The sequence below is a fragment of the Momordica charantia genome (genome assembly GCF_013281855.1).
Source record: "Momordica charantia cultivar OHB3-1 chromosome 5 unlocalized genomic scaffold, Mcharantia_2.0 BLBB01000005.1, whole genome shotgun sequence".
Taxonomy (NCBI): domain Eukaryota; kingdom Viridiplantae; phylum Streptophyta; class Magnoliopsida; order Cucurbitales; family Cucurbitaceae; genus Momordica; species Momordica charantia.
The window spans coordinates 24208051-24224663 of record NW_028275163.1 but is presented as its reverse complement, the minus strand read 5'-3'; the positions used below and the strand labels follow the sequence as shown (position 1 = coordinate 24224663).

Here is a 16613-nt window from a genome sequence, read left to right as displayed (position 1 = left end):
TGTAGCAAAGTGAAGCATCAGTTTAGCTGAGTACAAGTTCAATCTATCAAAGCGAGAGAGAGAATGACCTCAATTTGAAGGAATGGATATATCCCTTCTTTACAGTGAAAGTGAGAGTGGGAGGAGTATCACACGGGAAAAACAAAGGGTTGTCCAATGCAGCCTTTAAATGATACCTCTCTTCCCAAATCTGTCAGTCAGATCACAAAGTTTCAGATCATGTATTTCTTTCTGTTTCTCGTCTTCTGTTCCGCGATCTCCATCTTGCTTACGAGTAATTAAGCGTACTTGGATAGTTTCGTCTTTCGGTAACTTTCCTTTCCTATTCACTTCATGGACTAAGGTTTTCCTTTTCTGCTTGCAGGTGGAGAGCAACTCATTTTAGCAAACAACTGCAAGGAAAGTGTCTGGCCTGGAATACTCGGCAATTCAGGCCACCAGACCCCAATGGATGGTGGTTTTCATCTCGGCAGCGGCAAGCACGTAGTGTTGGAGGTGCCAAGGAAGTGGTCAGGCAGGATTTGGGGCAGGCAAGGCTGTTCTTTTAGCCATGATGGCAAAGGAACGTGCGACACTGGAGATTGTTCGGGCAGATTACACTGTCGAGGTACTGCTGGTGTTCCTCCAGCAACTATGGTTGAAGTAACTCTGGGATCATCTATTTCGCCCCTGCATTACTATGATGTTAGTTTGGTAGATGGGTTCAATTTGCCTCTTTCAATGAAGCCGATTGGGGGTGGAACTGGCTGCGGCGTCGCATCCTGCGATATCGACGTGAACATTTTCTGTCCATCAGCATTGGAGGTGAAGAAAAAGGGAAAAGTGGTGGGCTGCAAGAGCGCCTGCTTAGCAATGCAATCAGCCAAGTACTGCTGCACAGGGAAGTATGCAGACCCCAAAACCTGCAGGCCAACACTATTTGCTCATTTATTCAAAGCCATGTGCCCCAAGGCTTACACCTATGCTTTTGATGACCCTTCCAGCCTTCGTAAATGCAAGGTTTCACGTTATGCCATCACTTTCTGCCCTTCCATGTGAGAACGATTCCGAGTTGCTGCAGGAGGAAAAGTCTATGACAGTACAAAAATAATGCCTTCTAGCAGATCTAAAAGTTCTATAAATTGTGGTTTATTCAACCATCCTATGTTTCCTATCTTCTTTTTGTTAGCTACATAGAAATAGAGTCCAATGAGTATATGTTGAAGATTTTTGCATTATGTATCAATATAAATATCATGTTTCAGAGAAATCAAATTAGTTCATCTTTGTTTTAACCTCAACTTGCTTATCAAAGTTATATCTATTGCTTTGAGTTTCCTATTCAGACTTCTATCAATATTTTGTAATACATATCATCCCAGAAAAGAGATTGACAGTAAAACAACATGTTTATAACTTGCTTTAGTGTTCGTAAATGTTCCCTCATATTGACAGGAGTAATAGCTTTTAACTAACCTATAGAATAGCAACAAGTAATCTTCAGCAGAGAGATTTGTATTCATTTTCATATCTTGTGCAAAAAACAGCCAACAAAAAATAAGCTCTTTCTGATTCTTTGGAGCAACACTTTTTGGATAAAACTCATGGTTAAAACAAAACAAATACAGAATGAAAACACTTTGTCAAAATTCCTAGACCAACGAAATAGAATTATGAGAGTATAATTCCACACGCTCAAATGTCCTAATTAAAATTTTTTAAAACAAAGCACTCCCACATTTATTAAACTTGAGATCCTCTACTAAACTACTAGCAGTAAAAAAGGGAAGAGTGAACTGGAGTTTCATTGGGCAGAAACCAATGAATTTAGTCGATTAAACAACAACAACCTCTCAAGAACTTGAGGGCCTCTTTGAGAGTATAATTTTTGTTGTTTCTAGGGAATTACCTTCAATATCCACCGGTGTAAGCTCCATTAGCTTCCAAGACTTCTTCAGGAACTTCCATCTCGTGAATTATTTCCCTCATGCACTTGATGACATCCACACTCTTTCAGTAAACCACCTTCGATCCTTCTTGTAATGGTTAATATCTAGTCTGATGCGTGGCAGCAGGTGGTAAGGCCATGTAGACTAGATCCAGTCATTAAAAGTCAGTCGACTACGGTCAGACCAATAATGTCAATCATTCACATTTGACTACCCAGCCTTACGAGCTGGCCACACCAGGTGACAATGACCAAGTGACAATGACCAAGTGTGACCTATCCGATGAATGATCTACCTCCATTGCAGTATGCTGCCATGTGCACCTCTCTAAGCGTGTTTGTGGCACACCTCCGCAACAATAGGTGGCATAATAGTATAGAAATAACCCACCACGTGCAAGTCTCGTAAGCATGGTCATAGCCCACCGTCTGTTACTAAGCACATGGCGATTTGTATATATACCAATGTGGACATACCTGCCACCTACCAAGTCCACGTGGTCACTTGCATTAGAATTAGCAGCCGGATATGAGAAATTTCTCCAAATAAATATGGGAAGACACTCAGTTAGAGGTATGAAATCTACCCTTTATCCAATTTGATCCAAACTAACTATGATTTAATCATCATAAAGTCTTTGGCCAACACTACACTAGTGCCTAACTTCTTGTTCACAGGTATTCAAGTGGGCTGCTATACAACCCTACACCAATTCTTCGCTCTGAAAATCAGTGTTCACCTTATCGGAAGCATCCAGCCTCAGTCACCCACGTGGAGCACTATGTGGCTTGCCACGTTGGTGAAATCAAGCTTGAGTAGTACCAAAACACTTCTCATTATCAAACACAAGCAAGTTCAATCCAATCTATTCGGAACTTTAACAGTAGGCGAAATACATATTCAAGCAACACCATCCCCAAACAAAATCCAGCATGAACTCAACGCAGACTAGCTAACCCAACATTTACACAAACAAAATCAGTATAATGCATTATTGAATTTGTAGTTAATGGTCATAATACACCCGTTGGATTCGAACCAATTTTCTACCAATTGTTCGTTTCATCAGGACTGCCTACACCATCTGACATTTATTAAACTCCCTTCTGCTTTTTCGAAATTAAAAATAATTAAAATCTTCAGTTCAGAGATTCGTTACCTAATCAATAAGGTATTAGGGTTCAACCATACCTCGCCAGAGCAGGACGACAACCAAAATTGCTTGGCGCGCCATGAGAGAGGTAATGAAATTGAAGAAAAAGAAGAGGCTGAAACCTTGAACTGCGCTTGAACGATAGATAAGATTCGACATGTCGAATTGTTAACTGGGTTGGTATGGGCTGGACTTCGGAGGCCCATTAAATTACTAAAATCCTCATAGCCCAAATAATAAAGGCCTTTAATATAACCTGGCCTGCAACCAAAAGAAACATTTATACATAATCTTTTTTAAATTATTATTTGATTTTGAAATTCCCAAAATATATGGAACATATCATTATAAAATAAAAGTTCACACACTATCTCTATATTTTTTGCTTGATTCATTTTCACATATATTTTGATCATGTTTTTTCAACTTTTGCCTAGTTCTGTGTCTTTAGAACATATTGGTTATTATACTTAAAAGAAAAACTTACTATTTTTTGCCTGCGATTTTCATTTTTTAACGTATCACTTAATTTATTTACTAATTAAAAAAACATAATCACAAATGTTTATAAATTATTTCCATTGTACATATAATATGTGTTAAAATTTTATAAGTGATCATTTTTAACGTATCACTTAATTTATTTACTAATTAAAAAAACATAATCACAAATGTTTATAAATTATTTCCATTGTACATATAATATGTGTTAAAATTTTATAAGTGATCATTCTTAAAAAATAAGAGAATTAAAATGGATATTTCAAAAGTACCTGGACCAAAATTAATTAAAGTTTAAAGTACAGTAATCAAAATGAAGGTTTATAAATTACATGGACAAAAATAAATCAAAGTGGAAGGTAGATCCACCCAAATAATATTTGAACTAAAATAAAATAAAATTTAAAAGATAAAATGAATATGATTTTTTCCAATACAATAAATATGGAGAATATGAATTCAAATCTCCAATTTAAAAAAGTAGATATTATTTATTGTTGACTTATGCGATTAAATGCATATGATTTATTATTTATTAATAGGTATTGCTTTTTTTTGTTTTTAAGACATTATGTATTACTTTGGTTTATTTAAATTGAAGACAGACGCACATGGCGGCAACGTACAATAATTAATGCTAATTATAAATTAGTTTAATGAAAATCATATAACGAAATTGGCTTAGTAGTTAAAAAGGCTAAAAGAGTAAATTCCACGATTTGACAAGACGCGCCCCCGCTGTTGAAGTTCCACGCAATTGTTTATAGCCTCCATTTCCGTCTCTCTCTCTCTCTTTCTCTCGATTTTACTACAGCACTTAAAATTTGAAGCTTTTCTGCAATTTTGGCATCCATCCTTCCGTTCGAGGAAGATCATTTTTGGATTCTTGGAATTTCTTGGGGTTCGTTGAATTGCGCGCATCGAATTCGAATCGGTAATTTCAATCTCTAATCAATTTTATATAATTAGGGTTTATTTGGTAAAGAAGTTGGGGACATTGTTTTCGATTGATCAATTGATCGGATCGACGTATTGGTGCTACAGATGCAATCGGTTCCTCGGGGTTCGGGCTGGGGCCCTAGATTCGGTCCGTTGTTCTGACTGTGGTGGAGAAAACGTTGAAGAATTTTGGTCGCCGCCCTCTCTGTCTCCGTTTCGCCATCGGTTTCCGGCTGCTGCGATGTACCACGATGACGCTTCCGACCCAGACCCCTCCTTCGTCCCAAGATTGCGTCGCAGCAGAAGAAACGGTGAGGATCGCGCCCCTTTTAATCGTATCATCGTTCTACGCGATCCCTCTAATGCGGGCGCTATTAGCAATAATGGTATTGGAGCTGGAGGTAATTACGAGATTTATTATGATGATGGTACTGGGTCTACCCTGCGGCCCTTACCTTCTAATATATCCGAATTCTTGATGGGATCGGGGTTCGACCGCCTTCTTAATCAATTGGCGCAGCTGGAGGTGAATGGGGTCGGCTCATTGGAACACCCACCAGCTTCAAAGGCTGCAATTGAATCTTTGCCCGTGGTTAAGATTCTTGCTAGCCATGTGCCCGTGGAATCACATTGTGCTGTCTGTAAGGAACCGTTTGAACTGGACTCTGAGGCTCGAGAAATGCCGTGTAAGCATATCTACCATTCGGATTGTATACTTCCTTGGCTTTCTATCCGGAATTCATGTCCGGTTTGTCGGCATCAGTTGCCTACCGATGGACATGGCAGTGGTCGGAGCTCCCCTGCGTCTGCAGAAGAAGTTGTTGGATTAACAATTTGGAGGCTTCCGGGTGGGGGATTTGCTGTTGGGAGGTTTACCTGGGGTAGGGGAGCTGCAGAGCACGACCTTCCTGTTGTTTACACTGAAATTGATGGTGGGTTTAGTACCACCAGCGGTATTCCAAGGAGGATTTCATGGGCGTCAAGCGGAAGGAGATCAAGTGAGGGTGGTGGTTTTCGTCGTGTTTTTCGCAATTTCTTCTCTTTTTTTGGCAGGTTTAGGAGTTCATCACATCATTCTAGTTCAGGGACTGGTTTAATGAGAAGGAGTTTCTCATCTACATTATTCAACAGACGCTCAAGGAGGAACAATCACCTTACGGCGTCCTAGGCGAATTATACGTTTCCTGCTTACTTATACTTATAGAGAGGTTGAATTCCCAGCATGTACTCCCTTTAGAGATTTTGAGTGATACTGGACCTATAACAGTCTTCCTTTTGGGTGATGATGTAGATGTACAATTTTTATTTTACTTTTACTAGGTGTATATAGCAATACATCAAAAATAAATACATAATTCGTTAACTTAAATGTAGTTGACTGGAGAAAGTATATGTAGAGACAAAGAAGGGAGAGAGTTGTACAATCTGCCTGGTCAAGGTTTTGTGGCAGTTCAAGTATTTAGTTGTCTTTTGCTGTTTGATGTTAGAAGGAAAGAGGTGGGTAAGGAGTTCTTGCTGATGTCAAGTAGGTTCATTTATTTTTGCCTTCTATGCAATGTAACATTGTAACTTCACTGCGAAGCAGCTCTTATCCTTAAGACACGAAAATCTACATTGCTTTAAGTTAAATTTCATCTCTCTGAACTTTGCTATATGGTATTCTGTTGTACGATTATACTATCTCCTGGTGAAGTTTATAGCTTCTCTCCCAGATCTCAGCTCAAGTATCAAAATTACCCCTATCTCATCCCACCTTTAAAGAAGGCTGATTGACGATGCCAAGGAGGGTGGGGATAATTTTATACTCAGGTGAGGTCATATTTGTAATTTTGTTATTCTAGCCAGTTAATCTATATACAGTTGAAGAACTTTTCATTCTGGGCAGAGGCCTTTGTTTATTGACAAGTTGATTGATACATTATTGTTCAAAATCATGCTGCTGTACTTGAAAAGACTCTTGGCTCTAGAAAGCTCCAAGTATTCATAGCTTACTGGTTTTATTCTGTGCACCAATATATTTGATATCATCAATCATTTCTTAACTTAAGGATGACACTTGATGCATGTGCACCTTCCAGCAGCTTTCTGAGTTCATATCAAAGTAAATGTAGCTTTATTCCAAGTGTAATTTCCTTTATGGCACCCAATCAGATGATACCAAAGTGCTGAAAATGAGTAAGAGGACGTCTCTTTCTCTCTTGTATGAACTTGTCAAGAGTTTCGGGCAGGAAAGTGAGCACGCAGCACAGGTTGTACTCCTTTTTCATGTCTTGAAAATGAACTACCAAGGAATGGAAAGCTTATTCGTTTTGTTTGGTATCAGAGATGTAAGGTCACATGTGTTGGAACTTTTTGAAATTTGTGTCCCTTATGCAGATTCCTTCTCAGTCATGCCACTCGGCGGCAGATGTAAGCTGTGATTGTTGGATTTTTGTTATAATATCTAAGCATAAGTGACAAAGGCATAATCAGCGATAAGACGAGACAAGGAGTTGTTTTTGAGGTTCTTTGCATGATACAAAAATAAGGCTTTTCATGTCTTATACTATTTGGATTTTGTATGTGACGAATGACTGATCAATGCACATTTCAGTAGGGAGGCCAAAGGATGTTCGAGACTAACCTACCTAAAAAAATGTCTACATCTGTTAATATGTGTGATTTGTGACTCGTTATGATTATGAAAATTTTGTGTGGTGGTTATTATTTTTATTTTGTTGGTATACGCTCGTTTGGTAACATTCCTGTTTCTTAATTTTTAACGAAGAAAAATGTATTGCGTGATTCTAAATTCTAAGAATTCAAGTATGATAAAACAATTTTTTTATTTATGTTTTGGAACAAATTGGAAAAGGGAACGAGAAAGGAGAGACTAGTTTTTGTTTCTAAAATTTCTATATAATTGTGGAACAAATTGGAAATGGGAACAAGAAATGGGAGACTAGTTTTTGTTTCCAAATTTCTATACAATTGTGAGAATGTTTCTAAAAAAGGAGAAACAAGAAACAAAGTTAGTTAAAAAAATATTTAGATTTCTTAAAAAAATTGGAAACGAGAAACAAGAAATGGGAATGTTACCAAATGAGTCCTTAGTTGCTTGAATGACTTTGGAGCCAAATTTGAAAATTTTTGTGGTTACTTTATACATTTTTTGTCGTTTATTAAGTTTTTAAGTGAAATATAAATGTAAACTGTCGACGATGAATTTCAGAGAAGTTCACATGTTTTTCGGAGGAGTGTATGCGGCCTGTAAGTAAAAAACTCGACGTCTATGCGGTGTCCCACCTAATAGGAATAGACACCTTGGGATTTAAGTGACAGATTTTTCACTTACCTAGTATTTAAAAAAGTCGACGTCAATGCGGTGTCCCACTTAATAGGAATAGACACCTTGGGATTTAAGTGACAGATTTTTCACTTACCTAATATTGGAAGGAGTCCTATTTTGTCCGCAAGTTTCATGCTGCAATCTTTCATCCCAATCCGACGCGTGTAAATTTATTACACGTCAAAAACATAAGTGTGTTATACAAACTATATTTTAAACACAAAACAAAAAAGTTCAATATCTTCAACTCACACACATTCTTAGATTGAAGGTTGAAGGTTGAAACTTATAATTTAGCATAACAATACTTTCCTACTAGCTACATGGAGCTCGCCACTAAATTTTTTACAAACATGTTTTAAAGAAAAAATCTACTCTCTCCTTCTGGTCAAAATTTAGAGTATTTTCCTTAAACATCATAAAATCCAGAATGTGGGCCATCCTTATCTGCAGAGGTGCGAGAACTTGAAGTCCGACGTAGCCTTATCCATAATCCAAATTTCGAACCACCAAATATAAAACTAAAACCTCCATCATCACCAATATTCAGATCCAATTTCTTCAGTTCCCAAACAATAAACATGGCATCCTTGTGTTCATTTCCACGCATTTTCTCTGCAGACCCCATCAAGCAATCGCCGCCGCCCACCGCCCCTTTTCCGCCGTCCAATCAATTCGCCGGGAAACCGCCGGCCTTGGCCTTCCGGCATAGCACCGCCAACAAGAAGAGAACTTCCACGCTGGTTGCCGCTGTCGGAGACGTCTCCGCCGACGGCACCACCTACTTGATCGCCGGCGCCCTCGCCGTCGCTCTCGTCGGAACTGCCTTCCCCATCCTCTTCTCTCGCAAAGATTTGTAAGCAACCACCGCAAAATTCCACTCCCAATTCGCATAAATTCAACATTACATTTGATTTTTATTTTGCTATTTTACATTTATTGGGAATTTCGTCGCTGTTCTTGATGTTAATCGCTGACAATTGGTTTTTAGATGTAACCATGAATATTAATATTTGATTCCGATTTTGATTTCAGTTTCTGGACATTAAGGAAAATAATTAAAACTTCAACTAACTAACATGTGTGTTTAAGAGGGGTTTTTAATGGCGGCGGTGGTTTTGTGGTGTGCTCCTCCGCAGGTGTCCGGAATGCGACGGCGCCGGGTTTGTCCGGCAGGGAGGGGCGGCGCTGAGGGCAAATGCGGCTCGGAAAGACCAAACTCAGATCGTTTGTGCCCGTTGCAATGGCCTCGGCAAGCTCAACCAAGTCGACAAATAAATGTATAAACTTTTTCCGTTTTTATTTGATTTCGTTTTCAATTTCCGTTTTAAATATAATCCTAAATTACATATTTTATTAATGTGAATGTAATTAAGTATTAAAATATGTTATTAGTTCATCTACTTCTCAATTTTGCTTGTGATAAAATATTTGTCGAAGTGAATAAAGTTCAACAGTAATTAACATATTTCAAATTAATAAAGTTTTGAGTTTTATCTTTGACTAAATTGTTGCTGAAAAGTACCAAGAATAAAAAAATATTATGAAGGTAAAAGTACATGGGCCGAAAATATAATTTAATAATTCTAATTTTAAATTAATTGTTTATATTCCTCATGTTTTAGTAATTTGTTATAAAATGTGTCTATATTGTCGATATCTAGAAAGGATGTTTTTCAAACATATTAAACAATAATGTATGTTTGTTAAAACAAATTTTTATTATAGTTTGTTGACGTACTAACCTAAAAATTTATGTCAAATGAGAGCTAACCTATTTTTTCAAAATCATCTCTTAGCAAGTGCGTGAAATTATTCCTATGTTTCTAAATTCCTCTTGATTCTCTCTCAAACAAAATTGGACAGCGATTCTGATCATGATCTCGTCATGTTCTAGTAATTTTATATTTTCAGATCCATCAAACCTATTTAAAGTGATACATATTCTCAATCAAATTAAAAACGTGATTTTACATGTGGCAAAAAGTTAGAGAAACTTATTTAGAAAAGGATGTCATATCTCATTTGGGTTCAAATTTTCAAATCCGTCCAATCACCTCTATGGTGTTATACATTGAGTCATTGAGAGATGTTTTTGGAATTAAAAAACGATTTATAGGGTTTTTTTAGAATGATTTATAGGCATTATAAAATATATATAATATGGTGATATCAATTTTTATTTTCCTAATATATTATTTTTAAGGTAATGAGACATTCTTAAGAATATGATTCAAGACAGAACGCGAACGGTGGACTGTGGAGAGGTTATTTATATTTCTTGATATTATTAGTTAAATAATAATTTCTACTTGCAATTAATAGGCTTCTCATTCAACGAATAGAAATTAAATTTGTTGACCAAGAGAAATCAAATCAACCACCAACATACTATGAAGGCGTTTGTCATGTGAGTGTGAATTATTGTAAATGTATAGTACATCACACTACCTTCTTAAAAGTTCTTAGGTTTTCTATAGAAGTAATGTCCAAAGATATGTAGTGTAGAAAGAAAATCTTTGTATTTGAAATCTGTATTTGTCCCTCCTCAATTTATAGCTACATAAACCTTGATAACAAATATCCACTAAAAAGTAAAATACTTGGTCGCATCGTAAAAAATTACCGAGTATGTTTTACCATTGTGGAATGCCAATTGCTAGGGACTATCCCTCAACATCATTTGAAAGACCTCACGATCATTTTTCTCTTAGGGATCTCTTCTCTCATGATATGGAGGGTCGTCTTCTTCTAATATGAACAAATTTGAAATCAATTACTTATAACTCATTTGGTAATATTCTCGTTTCTTATTTCAATTTTCTCTTTTTTAATTAAAAAAAAAAAGAATTGTTTGGTCCCCAACACCTATGGATGCAAGAATGATAAACCAATATTTTTATTTACACGAAAAGAAATTAGAAATGAGAACCAAAAACAAGAAACTTTGTTTTCGTTGTTTCCAAAACTTATATACAATTTCGATAATATTTCTAAAAAACTTAAGAAAACAAAAAACATAAATAGTTGTCAAATGCTTAAATTTGTTAATAAAATTGAAAACGAGAACAAAGAACATTACTGGATGGACTTTAGTTACTAATAACTATCATTTAATTCTGAGTTAAAATAATAGGAACAGACAGGTAAATGGTAAAGTAATTTATTTGGAATGTTCTAGATTTATATGAATAGTCGAAAGTTTTTTCTTTCAATTTTGAAGAAATGGAGAAACAGATTCCTAGAGGGAAGGGCCAGTCCTTTAAATGGGGAAGTTAAATCAGAGATATGAGCATAGCTTTAATATTAAAGGACCCATCACCATCCATCCATTGCTCTCAAACCATTCAGCATCACATGTGAAACCACCAATCTTTCAGATTTTTCTATATACACTTTCTCTAACTTTCCATTTTCAGTTCTTTTTTTTTTTTTAACATAACTTTTTTTAATGTTTTAAATATATATATATATATATATATATATGCAACAATTAAAGAATACGAACTCTTAATTCCTAAATTTGAAGAAACATTTAATCTTATGACCAAAATTCCAAAATATGCTCATTTTAACTTCTTAAACTTGGTAAATAGTTTTAATTAGCCTCCGCGTCAATTTTCTAACAATGAAACTAAAGGAAGTTTGGTAAATGTTCTTTTTTCTGGTTGAATGGAGCTCATTTTCAATTTTCTAAAAATATAAGCGTTTAGTAATGGTTTTGTAGAAATTTGGAAAAAAAACATCATTTCTGATTTCTTTTCCAGTTTCTAGTTTTTATCAAAATATAAATAAAAGTGTTATTTTATCCTACTTATAAAATATAAAGGAAATATTAAAAAGTAAATATTATATAAAAATTTAAAATATTTATTTATAAATCCTCATATTAAAATTTTAATTAAACAAATATATATATATATGTATGTATATTTCAGTAAAAAATAATAAATAATTATCAAATATCTCTATGTTTCTTTTTCAATAAAGAAAAGGATAATAAACAAGAAATAATTATTAAAAACAGTTTGTTTTTAATTTATTAAAAATTAAGAAACAATAAATAAAAACTTACCAAATCAGTCTTTTAAGTAGACTTTTTATTTTTTAAAATGATGTGGGCATCCTTTTTTGGCTTGAAATGAGAGGAGAAAATAAGGAGGGGAAGAAGAAGAATAATGTCATAAGTAAAAAATATATATATGATTAAAACAATTTCTCAAATTATTTTAAAGTAGATCAATCACATGATAAAGTCCTTCATTGTTCAACTTATCCACCCATCGTTTCATAAATATCATGAAAATAATATTAATTTAAACCATTTCTAAATATCGCATTTAAAATTTTATAAATTGAAATAAAGAGGGTTTCAAAATTTTCCTAAAAATTAAAAAAAATGCAAAATAAATAGGGAAAGAAATCATTTAAACTAAATAGTTGGGCCCTGGGGGATTTAATATACAACTGAGACGGAGAAAAAAAATAAAAATAAAAATAAAAAAGGCATGCTTTGAACATGGGAATGCCATTAAATGCATCTTATCCCTTCGCATCCAATCCACAAGGCTCACAAATTTCCCTTTTCTTTTTTAATTTTTTTTAAACATTTCCTTTTTAATTTTAGTTTACTTTGGTATTTTATAGTAAATTACAAGTTGAGTCTCTCAATTTTTAAAATTTATATGTAACAGGTCTTTAAATTTTAAAATGTGTTTAATAGGTCATCTAGTATTCAATTTTGAGTTCTTAATAGATCTATTATTTTTTTTACTTAAAAAAATGTCTAATCAATTCTTGAAATTTAAATTTCTTAATTTTTAATTTTTTGTCTAGTAGATCCCTGAATACGACATTTTAAAAATTAATGAATCTATTACATATAAATTTTTGAAATTTTTGTTTAATAGGACATTGAATTTTTTGTTCCTCCTTAATAAGTTCGTGAAATTTTAGGAATATTGATTAGATCAATAGACCTATTAAATACAAACGTAAAAGTCCAATGATCAAAAGAAACGATATCGACAGCTATTAGATACAAAATTAAAAGTTCAGATACTCATTAGAACTTTTTGAAGTTCACGAAGCTATTAGACATAAACATAAAAATTCGGGGATTAAATTTGATTTGTAACTTAACCTATTTTATATTAGGTAAATGTCAATTTTAATATTCAATAAATTAAAAATTGTGTTAATTTGACGAAGTTATAGCTTTTATTAGCTTCAAGTTTTCAAATCTCTCTTAATGGAGAATCCATTTTCATTTTGTGCGGTTTTGCTAAAAGGAAAAATAATTCCCTTTTTAAATTCTACTTTTGCTCCAACAAGAAGCAATTCCATTCTTTCTTTTTTGAGTGAGAGAATTATTGTACTATATATTATACCACTAATTATAAATTTGTCATGTATAATGGAAAATGTAAGAAAATTAAAAAAATGAATATATAATGATTTAAAACAAATTAACTAATATAGTTTTTTTTTTTGGTGGGGTGCTTGTTTGTTACATCAAACATGTAGCAGACACATTTATACAATAATCTGATTATGTAAAAACCGCGTATTGATAAAATCTTCTAAAACCATAATTAGAAATATTTCAAAATCCTTCCAATTATTAATTAATGTCTTTGCTGATCTGGCATGCAATTAACGTGGCATTATTCTTAATTAAAAATTTCCACGTGTCAACATCCGCATCTTTTGACCCGGTGCCTTGTCCGGTTCACTAATTTTGTCTAAATATTAATTACTCTGCTTTTGCATCGCTTCTTCTCCAAGTGTTTTTCTTTTTTCACCTTACTGAAATATTTTTATATTATATAACCGATCCATAAATTTAATTAATATTTCTTCCTTACTAAATAACAAGGGAAAAAAAATTCATCATGTGTTGTTCTGTTACACTATAATTATTTTTTTTATTATTCAATGAAGGGAAACACCTAGGTGTCCTTTCTCAATAATTTCCCAAATAGGGTAGGCAATTTTTATACATAAACAATTTATCGACTCATTAAATATTTTTTTCGTAATTGTTGCTACTTTTATAAAGATGAAATATTTTAATTTCCCGTCTAAAATACGATACCAAAATACCTATTTTGGCCTTCACGGAGAGAGGAAAAAAAAATCTAGCCCAATATACATGGGACAGAGTACAGAATTTAGTTGTCTCGTCTTGCTTAGACATTGTGCTTCTGCACCGAATACCCTCAGGAGATCTCAGTGTTAATTTCTTTTTTTTTTTTTTTACTTTTTTTTTTACTTTTTGGGTTTTTAAATTGTTGGATCTTCGTAAGGGAGAAGGTTCTAAGAGGAGTTTCGGAGCTGCAAAGATTTCAGAACACTCTGTTCTCGTAAACTAAAACAGAGCCAACGGGACTGTTTGGTTGGGGGGATTCCAATTTTCCGGGAAAGAAAGTGGAGAGAAAAAAGAAAATGAGGGATCATATTGCTTTCAATTTCTCAAACAGCCCATTTCTCAAATCTTGTTTTTTCTTCTTCTTATGTACTCTGATTTGTGGCTTTCAGAATACCAAACTCTGCTCCTCCTTAAACCCAGCGCTTGTTTTGCCTTTGAAAACCCAAGTGATTCCGCCGGAATCCGTCCGGCGATCTCCCGACAAGCTTCCATTCCGGCATAACGTCAGCCTCACCGTTTCTCTGACGGTGGGCACGCCGCCGCAGAACGTCACCATGGTCATCGACACCGGCAGCGAGCTCTCGTGGCTCCACTGCAACAAATCACAGAATTCTTCTTCAAATTCGTCCTCCACATTCAACCCGATCCGGTCATCCTCGTACTCTCCGATCCCTTGTTCTTCGTCCACCTGCACCGACCAGACACGGGATTTTCCGATTCCGGCATCTTGCGATTCCAATCAACTCTGCCACGCCACTCTGTCCTACGCCGACGCCTCCTCCTCCGAAGGGAATCTTGCCGCCGATACGTTTTACATCGGAAATTCCGGAATTTCCAATGTAGTTTTCGGTTGTATGGATTCAATTTTCAGCTCCAACAACGAAGAAGACGCCAAAAACACCGGATTAATGGGTATGAATCGCGGATCTTTGTCATTTGTTTCGCAAATGGGTTTCCCCAAGTTTTCTTACTGCATATCGGAGTATGATTTTTCCGGTTTGTTACTCCTCGGAGATGCTAATTATTCATGGCTGGGGCTGGCTCCGTTAAACTACACTCCATTGATCCAAATGTCGACCCCGTTACCTTATTTCGATCGCGTCGCTTATACGGTCCACCTCGAAGGGATCAAAGTTTCGAACAAGTTGCTTCCGATACCGGAATCGGTTTTCGAACCGGACCACACCGGAGCCGGCCAAACCATGGTCGACTCGGGCACGCAGTTCACGTTCCTTCTCGGACCGGCTTACACCGCGCTCCGGGACGAGTTTCTGAACCAAACCGCCGGTTCGATTCGGGTCCTCGACGATCCGAATTTCGTCTTCCAAGGAGCCATGGATCTTTGCTACCGGGTTCCGCTGAACCAATCCCGACTCCCGCCGCTCCCGGCGGTGACGCTGGTGTTTCGCGGCGCCGAAATGACTGTTTCCGGCGACCGTATTCTGTACCGAGTTCCCGGAGAAATAAGGGGAAACGATTCTATCCACTGTTTCACATTCGGAAACTCGGATCTTCTCGGCGTGGAAGCGTACGTGATCGGGCATCTTCATCAGCAAAACGTGTGGATGGAATTTGATCTACAGAAGTCCCGGATCGGCTTGGCGGAGATTCGGTGCGATTTAGCGGGTCAGAAATTGGGTATGGGCCTGTAAATAACCCGGGCCCACTCCGTAGCCCATTTGATGGAGGCGTTTTAACTATCGTGGTAACTCAGCACGTGATATTGATTAAAATCTTACGGGTTTTGGTGTGTAGTCCGTAGGTCCATGCTATTATGGTGGTCCTTCCGCTTTTAATACCGTCCGTATGTGGGCCCCCCCGCCATCTGTGATATAGAAAAAGCAAGTTTGATCCGACCAGTGTAGTGAATTTGAGTGAGATGCGATGTCGCCACGTGTAAGGACAGTTTTCTTTTCTTTTCTTTTTCCCTCCCTCTCCTTCTTGTACATTTTAAATATTCATGAGCTTTTAATGTAATAACATATATTTATGTATGCGAAGTAAAATATGAACTATTTATAATATTTTTTTTGAGACAATATATATTGTGTGACACAAATGGCCAAACATTTAATGCAGATATTGAAAAATTCAATAAAGTAACCTAACAAATCAAGAGACTCAGAGGAGGTTTTGACCAATATTAATATGTATTACATCTATGCCACGAGACTATGTTGAAAAATTTAGAAATTTAATGAACAATAGAAATTCTAAACACGCATCTATAATGTATATAAGGCTTCATTTATTCGATGTTTGAAATTTGGACAATTTTAAAAATTATAGATGTAACTTTGAATCTTAAATATTGTACCTACTAAATCTAATAATTGGGGTGTAGCAAAGAAAAAGGAAGTAACCAAGAATTTTATTCTCGGTGCTCACCCATTTCAAATTTTTAGTGAAATTGTGAGTTAAGAGTTTTAAGCTTTTTTGCTTTCCTAAAAGGTTGTAATTAAATGTTATATAACAAATATTAGCATCCTTAAGTTAATAATTATACTATTTATTATTTTAATTTATTAATTTTAAACAAATATTTAATTACTTTCATTAAGACTTTTTTCAAATTTGGTAGGAAAATAAATTGATTTTTTAAATATAATTATT

At 35.3% G+C, this 16613-nt stretch overlaps 4 protein-coding genes across 4 annotated transcripts; all 4 read left to right on the top strand.

Moving 5' to 3' along the window:
• Window positions 1-141: 141 nt before the first annotated feature.
• On the top strand, window positions 142-1280 carry LOC111015038 (thaumatin-like protein). Its single transcript, XM_022289946.2, has 2 exons — window positions 142-274; window positions 365-1280. Exons 1-2 carry the CDS (start codon window positions 157-159, stop codon window positions 1036-1038), a joined length of 792 nt encoding a protein of 263 aa, XP_022145638.1. The 5' UTR covers window positions 142-156; the 3' UTR covers window positions 1039-1280.
• A 3052-nt stretch (window positions 1281-4332) lies between these two features.
• On the top strand, window positions 4333-6155 carry LOC111015120 (putative E3 ubiquitin-protein ligase RHC2A). Its single transcript, XM_022290045.2, has 2 exons — window positions 4333-4516; window positions 4627-6155. The coding sequence occupies exon 2, from the start codon at window positions 4763-4765 to the stop codon at window positions 5687-5689; it is 927 nt and encodes a 308-aa protein (XP_022145737.1). The 5' UTR covers window positions 4333-4516; window positions 4627-4762; the 3' UTR covers window positions 5690-6155.
• A 2207-nt stretch (window positions 6156-8362) lies between these two features.
• On the top strand, window positions 8363-9252 carry LOC111015082 (uncharacterized). Its single transcript, XM_022289997.2, has 2 exons — window positions 8363-8705; window positions 8989-9252. Exons 1-2 carry the CDS (start codon window positions 8431-8433, stop codon window positions 9125-9127), a joined length of 414 nt encoding a protein of 137 aa, XP_022145689.1. The 5' UTR covers window positions 8363-8430; the 3' UTR covers window positions 9128-9252.
• Window positions 9253-14052: 4800 nt separating this feature from the next.
• Window positions 14053-16041, top strand: PCS1 (Eukaryotic aspartyl protease family protein). Its single transcript, XM_022289856.2, has one exon. It carries the CDS (start codon window positions 14297-14299, stop codon window positions 15650-15652), a length of 1356 nt encoding a protein of 451 aa, XP_022145548.1. The 5' UTR covers window positions 14053-14296; the 3' UTR covers window positions 15653-16041.
• The last annotated feature ends 572 nt before the right edge of the window (window positions 16042-16613 follow it).